This window comes from Vigna umbellata, chromosome 5, assembly GCF_029865625.1.
Source record: "Vigna umbellata cultivar VRB3 chromosome 5, Vumbellata_1.0, whole genome shotgun sequence".
NCBI classification, from domain to species: Eukaryota; Viridiplantae; Streptophyta; class Magnoliopsida; order Fabales; family Fabaceae; genus Vigna; species Vigna umbellata.
In genome coordinates this window covers 22733782-22748165 of record NC_142169.1, presented here as the reverse complement: position 1 = coordinate 22748165, position 14384 = coordinate 22733782, and the positions used below count along the sequence as shown (strand labels likewise).

The following is a 14384-nucleotide window of genomic DNA, read 5'->3' as shown; positions in this document are numbered from 1 at the left end:
TCCAATATCTCGCACCAAAATTTGAGAAGCTAGTGATCAATCTTCAGCCCTGTGCTGAGTGTGTTTCTTCGTTCCTCCACCTTCTTCCATTGGAGGACATTCTCCTCCAGGAATATAGGATAACACTTTTTCTCTTCTCCAAATTCTTAAGTTAACTCTTCCTTCATTATCACCTTCTCCTGACGGTAACTTTGGTGAGTTCAGTTTTTCGTTGCGTAGCAGTAACTGTAATTTTACTTGGAGGAGATTTATGAAATCTTGCTTTGGATTGCGCGTTGGAAATTAAGATTTTCTTTTACTATTTCGGAGGAGACCAAGTACAAGGTCGGGGTCACGCTAGATCTCTCTAGATTCTGTTAACGTTGTCTTTTTTTTCGTTGACAAAACTGCCCTCGTGTCTTGCGGAAACTGCACTGTTAGGCAGTACCCCCAGATGATTTCTGATGCTATTTTCTTTTGTTGCAACTCAGCTTTCCTAAAAGGAAGAAAAAGAAACTGCACCGATTAATTATAAAATTCTATTTCAGATGAAGTTTGGTTTTAGCTTTTGCTATGTTCTAACTTCTCCTTGTTTTTTAATATGTCGTCGATTTTCTTTAACCAATAGTGAGACCAGAGTTAGGGAGAAGTATAGCAACAAAGCATGATTGCACTAAACGACAAAGATAAAAAAAAAAAGGAAGGACCATATTTTTGTAGGTTCATTTTAGAGTTTGATTGTTAATTTTCTTCCAACTTTTGGGGTATAGGTTAAAAAGATGACGGTACTAAAGACAACACCAACGCAGTTCCCTATGTGGATTCCTCCATTCCGTGAACCACGTCGCTGTCTATCTAACATGTGCTTAACCTTTGGCATCCATCACCATCGTCATAAGCCCCTAGGTCTATAATACGAAACTCCTTAACAATTTTAGACTGAGTTAAGTATCATGATAATATACATAAAAAAAATCAGCTTATGTGGTATTTTGTAGTTTTTGGAGTCTTAATAATTGAATATTTGTAAATTTTGTTGAGATGCAGTGAATTTTAATTTTTATAATATAATAATCTCTGTGTTGTTTCGATTTGGTCATACAGTTGTGAAGTGTTCGAAAATGACTGTCACTCCTAAGATCTCCGTCAACGATAAGAAATTGGTTGTTCATGGCAAGACCATATTAACAGGAGTACCGGACAACATTGTGCTGACTCCAGGATCTGGAAGTGGCCTAGAGACTGGTGCTTTTGTTGGTGCTACTGCTTCTCACAGCAAAAGTCTCCATGTCTTTCCGATGGGTGTCTTGGAGTAAGTTCTTCTTGTTTTTTCCTCACTTCACATGTAGTCTATATCACATCCAACATGTTCTATTTTCACTTGTCAGAGAAAGTAACGAAATTGTTATAATTTGCTCAAGTATATATAAGCGTAGAAAATTTGACAGTAGCAAGTTAAACTGGATGTGTGTTTGGATCTGTAACCATAAGTGTAGGCTTTGACATTACATGAATTGGTGATTTCTAATTTCTCATTTCTGATATAATCTTGGAATAGGGAGCTCCGGTTCATGTGTTGCTTCCGGTTCAAGTTATGGTGGATGACTCAGAGAATGGGAACATGTGGGAGGGATGTTCCACTGGAGACACAGTTCATGCTGATTGAGAGCAAAGAGAGTGAAGTGGATGGAGAGAATTCTCCAATCATCTACACTGTCTTTCTTCCTCTTCTCGAAGGTCCATTCCGAGCTGTTCTTCAAGGCAATGACAAGAACGAGATAGAGATTTGCCTCGAGAGTGGTGAGTAAACTCTTGGCCATGCAAAATGGTTTGGTGGTGAAAGGCTACATAGAAGTCTTCCGTCGTGTCATAACATAGTTTAGTGCCATAGCTGCTGTTAATTCAGTTCCTTCCCTTCCCTTCAGCCATACTTTTAAGGGGTGGAGCTGTCATTTGTGGATTGAATTGAGCTGCATAAACTTCTCTCGATGAGTCAATCAATTGAATCAAACAAATGGAGTTTATAGCTTTGGTCCTTTGGAGAATATGTATATATAGCATGGCGTCCCAAAGAACCGAAACGACCCTTTTCTTTTTGGTATGTGGTATGGTTTTGCAGGGGATAACGCTGTTGAGACTGATCAAGGCCTTCACCTAGTTTACATGCATGCTGGGACCAACCCCTTTGAAGTCATCAATCAAGCAGTGAAGTAAGGCACCCCCGTTTGTGTTTTCCATCTAAATTGATTACAAAACAAATAAGTGTATGCTGACAATTATATTTACTGATTCCTTCTCTTGTTCTTTCTAGGGCTGTGGAAAAACACATGCAAACTTTTCTTCACCGTGAGAAGAAAAAGGTAAGACCCTTTTCTCATGGCTCTAGCTATTATGCCAAGCTAATACATAACGGATCTTTTTAACCTTTTATTGTTGGTTTTTTGCAGTTGCCATCTTTTCTTGACTGGTTTGGTTGGTGCACATGGGATGCTTTCTATACTAATGTCACAGCTGAGGGTGTTGAGGAAGGCCTGAAAAGGTAATTAGTAAGAGAAATTGAGTACATGTTTCTCATTAACTGAAGAAAAGATGATGTTTATAGAACACTGAAATTTGTTCAATATGATTACAGTCTATCTGCGGGAGCTACACCACCACGGTTCCTAATCATAGATGATGGCTGGCAAGAGATTGAAAGTAAACAAAAGGATGTTGACTGTGTTGTACAAGAAGGGGCACAGTAAGATTTCTCTGTTTCTGTAATTGATTACTATTTAGTGACATTTTGCTTAATTCAATACCTATCTCAATTATAAAGTCCTAATGTTCAAGAGAATACCAATTGTTATTTTTGTAATTTATCTGATTAAATCACTATAAACCATGATGATTGCAGGTTTGCTACTAGGCTGACTGGTATTAGAGAGAATACTAAATTTCAGAAGAAAACACACGACAATGAGCAGACATCAGGTCTGAAGCATTTGGTAGAAGGAGTAAAGCAGCATCACAACGTGAAGTATGATCATGGATCTTTTAATCCTTTTCAATATTGTTTAAATAGCTTGCCTAATCAAGTTTCTGAATTATTGATTGGTTCCTCTGTTCATGAACAGAAATGTTTATGTATGGCATGCACTAGCTGGTTATTGGGGTGGAGTGAAACCAGCAGCAACTGGCATGGAGCATTATGACACTGCCTTGGCATATCCAGTGCAGTCACCAGGTGTGCTTGGAAACCAACCAGACATTGTCATGGACAGCTTGGCCGTACATGGCCTGGGCCTAGTGCACCCAAAGAAGGTTTTCAACTTCTACAATGAGCTCCATGCTTACTTGGCTTCTTGTGGAGTGGATGGAGTGAAGGTTGATGTGCAGAACATTATTGAGACCCTTGGTGCTGGACATGGTGGAAGAGTCTCTCTTACACGAAGCTATCATCACGCCCTTGAGGCTTCCATTAGTCGTAACTTCACTGAGAATGGATGCATTGCTTGCATGTGTCACAACACTGACGGCCTTTACAGTTCCAAGCAGACTGCTGTTGTGAGAGCCTCTGATGATTTCTACCCTCGTGATCCTGCTTCCCACACCATCCATATTTCTTCTGTTGCATACAACTCACTTTTCCTTGGAGAATTCATGCAACCAGATTGGGACATGTTTCATGTGAGTAGAAATGTGCATTCATCTTAATTGATATTTTACCCTCTGCCCTCTTTTTTCCTTGGTAAATTTTCACGAGCTATAAATATTCTTGTTAACAAAAAGATCTTTGTGATTTCAGAGTTTACATCCTGCAGCAGAATATCATGCTGCAGCTCGTGCAATTGGTGGATGTCCAATTTATGTGAGGTATAGTGATGTTCATTCATTGCACTTGCACATCTTTTCATTACATGAAATTGGCACCATTGTTATGCGTTTTTTTAATTTTTTTATGATGCTTTTCCAGTGACAAACCAGGCAACCACAATTTTGATCTTCTTAAGAAGCTGGTTCTTCCTGATGGTTCGGTTCTCCGAGCACAATTACCAGGGAGGCCAACTCGTGATTCTCTGTTTGTTGATCCAGCCAGAGATGGGACTAGGTTTGTTTATTTAAATCTTCCTTCTTTATAAGGCTATGTTCCATAGACATGAATTGGTGACTCATTTAATAAACTACAATTTTCAGCTTGCTCAAAATCTGGAACATGAACAAATGTTCTGGAGTTGTTGGTGTATTTAACTGCCAAGGTGCTGGGTGGTGCAAGTTAGAGAAGAAAACTCGCATCCATGATACATCTCCCGGTACACTAACTGGCTCTGTCTGTGCCTCTGATGTTGACCTTATCACCCAAGTAGCAGGTCCTGAATGGCTTGGAGAGACTATTGTTTATGCTTACAGATCAGGTACTATTAATTTACTCTGTCATTCCCTTACCATCAGTTTTAGTATATACAAAGTATGTGTAATACAAGATGAAATAACTATCTCCAAATTTCAGGTGAGGTGATTCGGCTATCAAAGGGGGTTTCTGTTCCGGTGACACTGAAAGTTCTTGAGTTTGAACTTTTCCATTTCTGTCCAATCCATGTGAGGATCCACTATTAGCTTTAGATTTTCTGTCTGACTTTGACGTATGCTTAACTTAACTACTATTGTTTTATTGAACAGGAAATAGCACCTGGTATTTCATTTGCAGCGATAGGGCTACTTGATATGTTCAACACTGGAGGAGCTGTGGAGCTGGTTGAAATTCACAGAGCCTCTAACAACAAACCAGAACTGTTTGATGGTGAGGTGTTATCAGAATTAACCTGTTCTCTGAGTCCTAACCGAGCAGCAGCAGCAACTGTTTCTCTTAGAGTCAGGGGAAGAGGCAGGTTTGGAGTTTACTCCTCTCAACGCCCAGTGAAGTGTGTAGTAGATGGCTCTGAAACAGACTTCAACTATGAGTCAGAGAGTGGGTTGGCAACCTTCTCCATCCCAGTTCCTCAAGAGGAGATGTATAGATGGGCAATAGAGATCCAAGTTTGAGTCTTTTTTGAAGACCTGGTGTTTGATGAAATGCCGTGTCAGGAAAAGGGTGTTGCTGTAGTTAGCATTGACTCATTGAGGGAATTGTTGGAGACATGGGGGTGGTGAAATACCAAAAAATAAGTTGATTATAATAACTGAGTTGTAGAGTAGCTATGTTGTAGTAGGGAAGTGCTTTTGTTGTAATTTAATGCATGTAGTTGAGAGTAGCATTTCATCAGTGGGAGAGAGGAACACATAATGATGTCCATCAAGGATGTCCCATGTTTTTTTCCTCTGAATAAAAAGTTCACGTCTGTTCGAGTTTTATGTCAGTTAAGGATGTCAGTAACAGATTTAAAAGGTGAATTTGGATGATATCTCAATGATTTGTGTTTGCGTGCACAATAATAATATAAGCAGTAATCTAGAATTCAATGCGCTAAAACAATACGCAATAATGATGAAGAAGTACGCGAATTGCAAAAGGTAAATCTAATCAAACTTTGTGAGTGTACCATCAACTTCAACTAGTTCTTACCTTGCCCAGAAAAATGCTAAGATGGAAGGTTGTGTAGCAAATACTTCCATTTCAACTTTTTAGATAATTTGCTTTTACGTTTCAAGGCGTTTAAATATTTTATTTTTTATTTTTTAAATTTTTATTTCAATAGATTCTATTTTTAATTTTCAAGAAATTTAAATATTTTATTGAAATAACACAATTCAAATTTATTAAGTTTTGAATTTTTTATTTGGATATAATATTTTGATTACAAAAATATGTCTACACAACATTTATGTTGTCTATGAAAAATAATTTCTATAGATATTGATAAAATAGCTGATGTTCTTTAAAAAAGTATCTCGTTAATTTTAATTAATAGGATTCTCAAGCAAAATGATTTAAAAATAGTTTTAGCCTACATTAATAAATAAATAATCATAAAAATATTAATTGGAAAATCACTTTTATCAACAATAAATATAAGAATTAGGGGTGGATAGGGATGGACAAAGTGTACTATATTACATTATAGTATAAAAGTTTATAATTAACTATAAAACAGTTCTGTTTTCAAAATAAATATATTAAATAATTGAATTATAAAACAGTTCTGTTTTCAAAATAAATATATTAAATAATTGAATTGAACTATTAGAGGTAGTTCAATGAACTATATTTTAGTTCACTGTAATACAGTAAACTATAGTGCAGTAAGCAAATTTAGTTACACTATTTTTCTGACTTATGATAGCAATCTAGTCTTATTCCTTGAAGTAGCTGTCATATCCAAAAATCTTGATCAACTCACTTATCAAACAGATAAATCTTGACCCTATTCTTTTCACATGCATCTTGCTTTTCAGTTGGCAAACATCACACAACTTGTCATTATTATCTACCGGTTCTCTTAAAAGAATTTCTAAGCTCTTTAATTCAAGAAAACTTCATTTCATATAGACCCGGAGAACATGAATATAAAGTGAACATAGATTATGCTAGCTAGTAAACCAGAATTATGTCAAATGAGATTAAATCTAATTATGAAGAAACTTTCTGAATCCAATATAATAAAATAGATTTAATAATGAATCATCATAATGTTCCTTTTTCTATGTAACACTGCAAAAAATAGAGGGCTAGACTGTAAAATAGTGCAGCATATCATAAATTGAAATTGTCTGTGTTTAGAATCATTGAAATTGAAATTGACTGTAAAAACAAAATTTCCATGGACAGTTAAACTGGTAAAGCAAGTGGGAATATATGCAGTACCAAAAAGAAGAACACCATCTTTTGCAATTTCAAAGAGCTCACTGGTTGAACGGTCAATAGGAAGACATTTCTGAAGGAACTCATCCTTTGCAAGATAGTGATTTATATGTGTTATATATGATGCTTTCTCAGATTCACTAATTGTGTGAAGCAATGTGGTTGTAGCTGCCTTGAGGAAAGTTGGGGCAATCTTTGGATTACTTCCAGCTCTAGAATTTGAAAAAGTTTGGAATTTCAAGTAGACCTGTCATCATTTGCATCATTATTCCAGTTGGATCAGAATTTGACGCAGAAAACATTAGTTCAAAGTAAATTTTCTTTCTTTTTTTACTATTTCAGTGATATTGAATAGATTTAAGATTCGAAACCATGAAAACAGATGGATCCAGATAAAAAACAAAAGGTGTTGGGTAACAGCGGTACTTGTTCCCTCCTCCGTGAACCCCAAAATGGGCACTGTGCGGAAGCGTAAAAATAAAAGCGTATGCGTAAGAAAAAATTAACACTGAAAATTTTAACGTGGAAAATCCTCTCGAAAAAAACCACGGGACCTAGTCCAGAAAAATATCTCTACTATGAAAGTAGGATTACAGTGTTTCTCTCACTCTCTGAGGATCTCTCAATTAATCTCACCCTCTCGGATGGTATACAAAACTCTCACTTTCACACACTCACAAAACAGACTCTCTCTGTTTTTCACTCACACTAATGTGGCTTCACTTCTCTCTTCACCGGTTTTGATTCTCGGTGGTTCTTCCCTTGCTCTCTGCTTCTTGAATCTTCACGCTGCATTCCTTATTTATGAAAGAAGAAAGATGCAAGAAAACAAAAAATGGTTGGTGTAGTGGAGCACTTCATTTCCGTGAAACAAGGAGAAATGGAGACATTTTCTCCAACTTTCGGTGCACTATACTTTGTTCAGCAAGTGGTGGATGGGTCCCTTCTTTGTTTTATTCCAACAAAACTCCCCCATAAAACAAAAATGGGTCTTCCATCCCTTCTTGACTTAATTTGAAGGTACCAAGATACCAGCACCTTGGCAACAGTCTTCAACCTTCTTGGTTGGTACTGATTTAGTCATCATGTCAGACCAATTCAAGTCTGTATGGATTTTCTCTATCTTCAATTTCTTCTCATCCAGCGCTTCTCGTATCCAGTGATACCGCACGTCGATATGCTTCGAGCGTGAATGGAACATGGGGTTCTTGGTCAGATGAATGGTACTTTGATTATCACAGTTCACCACATAATCATCTTGATTATGTCCTAATTCACTTAGGAAATTCTTCATCCATAACATCTCTTTAGAGGCTTCAGTCACCGCTACATACTCTGCTTCAGCAGTAGACAATGTCACACATTTTTGTAGCTTTGACTGCCAAGAAACAGCTCCCCCTGCAAAAGTAATCAGATAACCTGATGTTGACTTCCTTGAATCGACATCTCCAGCCATGTCTGAGTCTGAATATCCGATTAGCTTTAGATCTCCATTGCCAAAACACAAGCTTCTTTTGGCAGATCCTCTTAGATACCTCAGTATCCACTTAACAGCTTCCCAATGCTCCTTTCCTGGATTCGACAGGAATCTGCTCACAACTCCTATAGCATAGCCAATATCTGGCCTTGTACAAACCATTGCATACATAAGGCTACCCACGGCAGAAGAGTAGGGTACCTTGCTCATTTCTTCTTTTTCTTCTTCATTCTTTGGACATTGAGACTTGCTGAGTTTGAAATGTCCAGCAATTGGAACACGAGCAGATTTGGCATTGTGCATGTTGAACCTTTTGAGAATCTTCTCAATGTAATCTTCTTGAGATACCCATAGCATTCTTCTAGAACGATCTCTGGAGATTTTCATTCCAAGTATCTTCTTTACTGCACCCAGGTCTTTCATTGCAAAAGACTTGCTTAATGCCTTCTTGAGAGCAGCTATTTTAATTTTGTCCTTCCCTACAATCAACATATCATCAACATACAAGAGAAGTATGATGGACTCACCATTTTCATAATGCTTCACAAACACGCAATGATCTGCGGAGGTCTTCTTGAAATTATGTTGGATCATGAAGGAATCGAATTTCTTGTACCATTGTCTTGGAGCTTGCTTCAGACCATAGAGGCTTTTCTTCAGACGACACACCAAGTGTTCTTTGCCCGGTTCTTCAAAACCCTCTGGTTGCTTCATGTAAATTTCTTCTTCTAGGTCTCCATGTAAGAATGCTGTCTTGACGTCCAGTTGTTCAATCTCCAAGTCTAGTGTTGCTGCCAGACCGAAAATTGCTCTAATGGATGTCATCTTCACCACTGGTGAAAATATTTCGTCGAAGTCTATTCCTTTCTTCTGGTTGCACCCCTTCACGACAATTCGTGCTTTGTACCTTGGGCTTGGGTTGTTCTCTTCATTCTTGAGCTTGAACACCCATTTGTTCTGCAATGCTCTCCTTTCTTTTGGTAATTCTACCAAATCATAAGTCTGATTTTCCTTTAAGGATTGCATCTCTTCTTCCATGGCTTGCAACCATTTGTCTTTGTCTTTCATCTCCATTGCTTCTACAAAGCTTTGAGGTTCGCCTTCATCAGTAAAATTAACATATTCATCTGAAAAATACCTTCTTGACGGTTGCTTCTGTCTTGTTGATCGTCTCAATTGGGGTTCTTGCGGAGCATCCTCAATTGGTTGATCTTCCGTCAGATTAGGTTGATCTGTTTCTTCAGCCATTTCATCAAGTTGTAACTCTGGTTCAGCTTGATGAGTCTCTCCCCCTAAGTTGTTCATCACAATAGGGCTTTGATCACTTATCAGCTTAAATGTTGGTTTCTCCACTTTCTTGATGTCTAGGATTGTCTGATCTTCAAAGAACACCACATCTCTGCTTCGAGCAATCTTTCTGTTTGCAGGATCCCATAATCTGAAACCAAATTCATCTCTCGGAGAACCAAGGTATATGCACTCTTTCGCCTTAGCATCGAGCTTTGCTCTTTCATCTTTCGGAATGTGAACAGATGCCTTACATCCGAAGACTTTCAAGTTGCGATATGAGGCCTTTTTACCGGACCATACTTCTTCTGGTATCTTACCGTTTAATGGTCTTGATGGTGATAAGTTGATCAAATCAGCTGCTGTCACCACTGCCTCCCCCCAGAATGACTTGGGAAGTTTTGCGTGAGACAACATGCTCCTGACCTTCTCGGCAATCGTTCTGTTGAATCTTTCAGCTACACCATTCATCTGAGGTGTCTTGGGAGGTACTTTCTCATGTTTGATCCCATGAGTCTTGCAATAGTACTCGAACGGACCTCTATACTCTCCACCATTATCACTTCTCAGACATTTCAACTTTCTACCAGTTTCACGTTCAACTGAGGCGTGAAACTCCTTGAAGATTCGTAGAACTTCATCTTTTCTCTTCAATGGATAGACCCACAATTTTCTGGAGTGGTCATCAATGAAGGTAACAAAATATTGAGCACCACCAAGGGATTTTTCAGATGTTGAACAAACATCTGAGTGTACAAGATCCAAAATATGCTCTTTTCTTCTTCCATTTTCAGATCTACGGAAGGACACTCTATGCTGCTTACCTGCTAAGCAGTCTTCACATAATTCAAGTGGTTGTCCTTTTATACTTTGGAGATGATCTTTCGCAAGGATCTCTAATCCTTTCTCGCTCATGTGGCCCAGTCTTTTGTGCCACAACTCCTTACTTTCTTCTTGAGCAACATTTGTCTCTCCTTTGTATATTTGTCCTTGCATGCAGTACAAGGAGCCTTCCTTCTTTCCTCGAGCAACAATCATGCTTCCTCGGCTAAGTTTCCATTTTCCATCTCCAAACTGGTTGTTCATTCCAGCATCATCTAGCTTACCGACTGAGATAAGGTTTAGACGCATCTCTGGTACATGTCTTACCTCCTTCAGCACAAGTTTGTTTCCATTTTCTGTCGTCAAAGTCACTTCTCCTATGCCCACAATTTTGCTTGTGACATGATTTCCCATCTTCACTGTTCCAAAGTCTCCTTTTTGATAGGATGAGAAGAATCCCTCATGAGGAGTAACATGGAAAGATGCTCCGGTATCTACTATCCAAGTGCAATCATCAAAAGCAATATTTAGATAGTTTACCTCAGTGATAAGGAACACATTCTCATCATTTGATACCACCGCCGTTGTGGTCTTTTCTTCCAGCTTCTTTTTGGGATCCACCACATCAGGGTGTACAGTTCCATTCTTCTGATCTCTCTTCAGGAATCTACATTCTGGCTTCTTGTGACCATCTTTTCCACAATAAAAGCATGTCAAACCTTTGGAACGAGACTTGAATCTTCCTCGTGACTTTTCACGTTTTCCTTTGCTTCTGTTTTCACTCCTTCCTCTATTCTCAACAACATTGGCTTCTGAGTGACTACTCGATCCCCTTTCTTTCCTTCTGGATTCTTCATTTAGTAAACTGTCTGTGATGTTATCCAGACTGAGCTTTCCATCTGGTGCTGAGTTACTGAGAGTGACCACCAACGTGTCCCAACTCTCCGGTAGAGAACTAAGGAGTAAAAGAGCTTGTAGCTCGTCATCAATCTTCATATCCGCTTTCATTAACTGGTTCACAATACCTTTGAAGGTATTGAGATGCTCGATCATATTCTGGTCGTCAGAATACTCCAACTTTACGAGTCGTCTGACTAGGTGAGCTTTGTTCCTGGGAGTCTTCTTTTGAATCATTGATTCAAGCTTTGTCCATAACTCATACGCATTGGTATAAGTCGATACATGCTCAAAGAGACTTCTGTCGATGTATTTCCGAATCATAGCCACCGCTTTACGATTCAGAATCTCCCAGTCTTTTTCGGTCTTCCCTTCCGGAATTTCCAGATTTGTGATCGGCTCATACAAATCCTTGCAGTATAGATGATCTTCCATCATCGGCTTCCAGTAGGAATAATTATCCGCAGTTAGCTTGAACATGTCTCCTTCCATCTTGAGTTTCACAGGATTTCTGACTTTTTTTGAACCGGTAGCTCTGATACCACTGTTGGGTAACAGCGGTACTTGTTCCCTCCTCCGTGAACCCCAAAATGGGCACTGTGCGGAAGCGTAAAAATAAAAGCGTATGCGTAAGAAAAAATTAACACTGAAAATTTTAACGTGGAAAATCCTCTCGAAAAAAACCACGGGACCTAGTCCAGAAAAATATCTCTACTATGAAAGTAGGATTACAGTGTTTCTCTCACTCTCTGAGGATCTCTCAATTAATCTCACCCTCTCGGATGGTATACAAAACTCTCACTTTCACACACTCACAAAACAGACTCTCTCTGTTTTTCACTCACACTAATGTGGCTTCACTTCTCTCTTCACCGGTTTTGATTCTCGGTGGTTCTTCCCTTGCTCTCTGCTTCTTGAATCTTCACGCTGCATTCCTTATTTATGAAAGAAGAAAGATGCAAGAAAACAAAAAATGGTTGGTGTAGTGGAGCACTTCATTTCCGTGAAACAAGGAGAAATGGAGACATTTTCTCCAACTTTCGGTGCACTATACTTTGTTCAGCAAGTGGTGGATGGGTCCCTTCTTTGTTTTATTCCAACAAAAGGGAATAAGGCGATGCATAGTGCAGATACAAAATTCAAAAAGAAGCCACAAGATCCATAACCCTGAAAAGATGATTAGCAAATGAAATTGACAAAATAAAACTCACCTTAAGAAACAATTCAAAAACAACTTCATCCTCAGTGTTTTGATACAAATCCTTCACACAAGAAGCTTACTCTTCTTCACTCATATTCTCTCCCACCACCTTCAACCTTGACATCTTCGAAGCAAAATCTACAATCACAAGCCTCCCACACTCTCCCTCCTCATGCTCATGAACTACACAAACACACATTATTGAGTGACTCCACACCATGTATTTGTAAACCAAGCAGATTGTCTCAGAATTTTTTATATAACTACTATAAAAATAGTGACTACTATAGCAAAAATGTTTCTTCCATCAAGTATTCAAAAACTTTAATGACCCTAGTCAGAAGCTGATTTACAATCCGACATGACCTTTGCTCAAAACTGGACACTAAAATTTATCATATAACATATATGAGAAGAGTGCAAGTAATAATTAAAGTGCTTAAAGTACTACTGGCCTACATAGAAGTTACGAAACCAAAACCTCGATAACTAACAAATTGTCGCAGAGCTTTCTTAAAGCACTGAAATGATCTTCTAATCATCCAAATTAGTAGCAGTTAAAGGTCCCACTTCATCTTGAGAGATTATCTCTACAAAAATAAAATAAAATATTTTATCATTCTTGAACACTTAAAATATAAATTAAAAAATATATAAATTTGTCATATAATATCACCTTGCTCAAATTTATCAAGTTCTTTAGGATTCTCATAAAAAAATATATAAAAATGTGTTCCTTTTAGCTAATCTTGTGTGCAAACAAGCACTTTCACTATTTTAGGTGTTAGACAACTACGAGAAGGACTAACCACTCTTCCTCTTGTACTGAATGCACACTCTGATGCTATGGTAGAGATAGAAATGACTAAAACCTCTCAAGCCATGTTCGTAAGGATAGGAAATCTATTCGAGTTGACTTTCTACCAATGTAAAATATCAAGCTCAACTGACTTTATATAAGGTCCTTTCTCAAATATTTATCAAGCTCTGATATATAATCAAATCTACATCTTGTAGCTCTTAGGTAGAAACTCATGCCATGAGGATCATCATCTAGTTGAGATTCATGTTGGCTACTTTGAGAACCCTCCTCAACACCTTGATATTGTTCATAAAGTGTTTTTAAATATGACAGTAATTTTGATTTCAATTCACTAGCCATACTAAATTCAAATAGGTAGTCAATGAAGTAATTAATAAAATCCAACTTACTCTTAGGGTCAAGCACAACAATAATCAATAATGAGATATTAATTCTATTAGCATTTCCCTAATATTTTTCATACTTACACTTCATCTCATTGCCATCAATCTTATGCTCACATCTCTACTCTCAAAATATTGTCAAATCTTTTTACCAATTCCAAACACTTCCTTTATATACATATGACTGGTGACATAAGAAGAACAAAAAATGCGTAGGATAGAGTCATAAAACATATTTAAAAATGCTAGAACATGTTAGGTACAAACAAAGTCTCACATCAGATAAAACAAGAGATGAACATGAGTTTATATACACATAAGATACCTCCATTGATAAGAGGCTTTTTGGAGTGGTACCAAAAGCAAATTCATGAGACCTTTTGGTGTGTATGTTGAACCTCCCAACAAATTGTATCGGAGCCGATAATATGAAAGAGAGTAATATTGCTCAAACTATATTATTTAATCTAAAAATATATATAAATTTTAAAATTAATTATGTTTAAAGAATTTCTCCACAATACATAAAATATTTGGTATAAATAAAAAATTATATAAATTTGTGGAAGTTATATCTATCTAAAGCTACGATTATTTTTCTCCTTTTCTTTGTTTTGGGTAACATTGTAAAATATTGAGAGTGGTAAATAAAAACTAACTCTTTTTACTGAAAAATATATTCCTTCGCTTTTTTATTATTATTTTAAAAGTAAACCAACCTATTATGGTTCTGAAAC

At 37.5% G+C, this 14384-nt stretch overlaps 1 protein-coding gene across 3 annotated transcripts; it reads left to right on the top strand.

Moving 5' to 3' along the window:
* On the top strand, positions 1-5315 carry LOC124846339 (putative galactinol--sucrose galactosyltransferase 2). 3 transcript variants are annotated; one of them, XM_047323575.2, is made up of 15 exons: positions 1-194; positions 750-885; positions 1084-1291; positions 1538-1779; positions 2099-2189; positions 2291-2339; positions 2427-2518; positions 2612-2719; positions 2876-2998; positions 3096-3648; positions 3767-3834; positions 3935-4069; positions 4156-4373; positions 4469-4557; positions 4639-5315. In XM_047323575.2, the coding sequence occupies exons 2-15, from the start codon at positions 759-761 to the stop codon at positions 4999-5001; spliced, it is 2466 nt and encodes an 821-aa protein (XP_047179531.1). In that variant the 5' UTR covers positions 1-194; positions 750-758; the 3' UTR covers positions 5002-5315. The 3 variants fall into 3 exon arrangements, with proteins under 3 accessions (XP_047179531.1, XP_047179532.1, XP_087972262.1); XM_047323576.2 differs by lacking the exon at positions 750-885; XM_088116136.1 differs by lacking the exons at positions 1-194; positions 750-885 and adding an exon at positions 220-324.
* The last annotated feature ends 9069 nt before the right edge of the window (positions 5316-14384 follow it).

Bases quoted from the DNA above. Each gene is read 5' to 3' on its own strand.
- LOC124846339 (XM_047323575.2), top strand. From the start codon at position 759: ATGACGGTACTAAAGACAACACCAACGCAGTTCCCTATGTGGATTCCT. The intron at 2,190-2,290 runs GTAAGGCACCCC...TGTTCTTTCTAG, and splicing joins GTCATCAATCAAGCAGTGAA to GGCTGTGGAAAAACACATGC. The intron at 3,835-3,934 runs GTATAGTGATGT...ATGCTTTTCCAG, and splicing joins GGATGTCCAATTTATGTGAG to TGACAAACCAGGCAACCACA.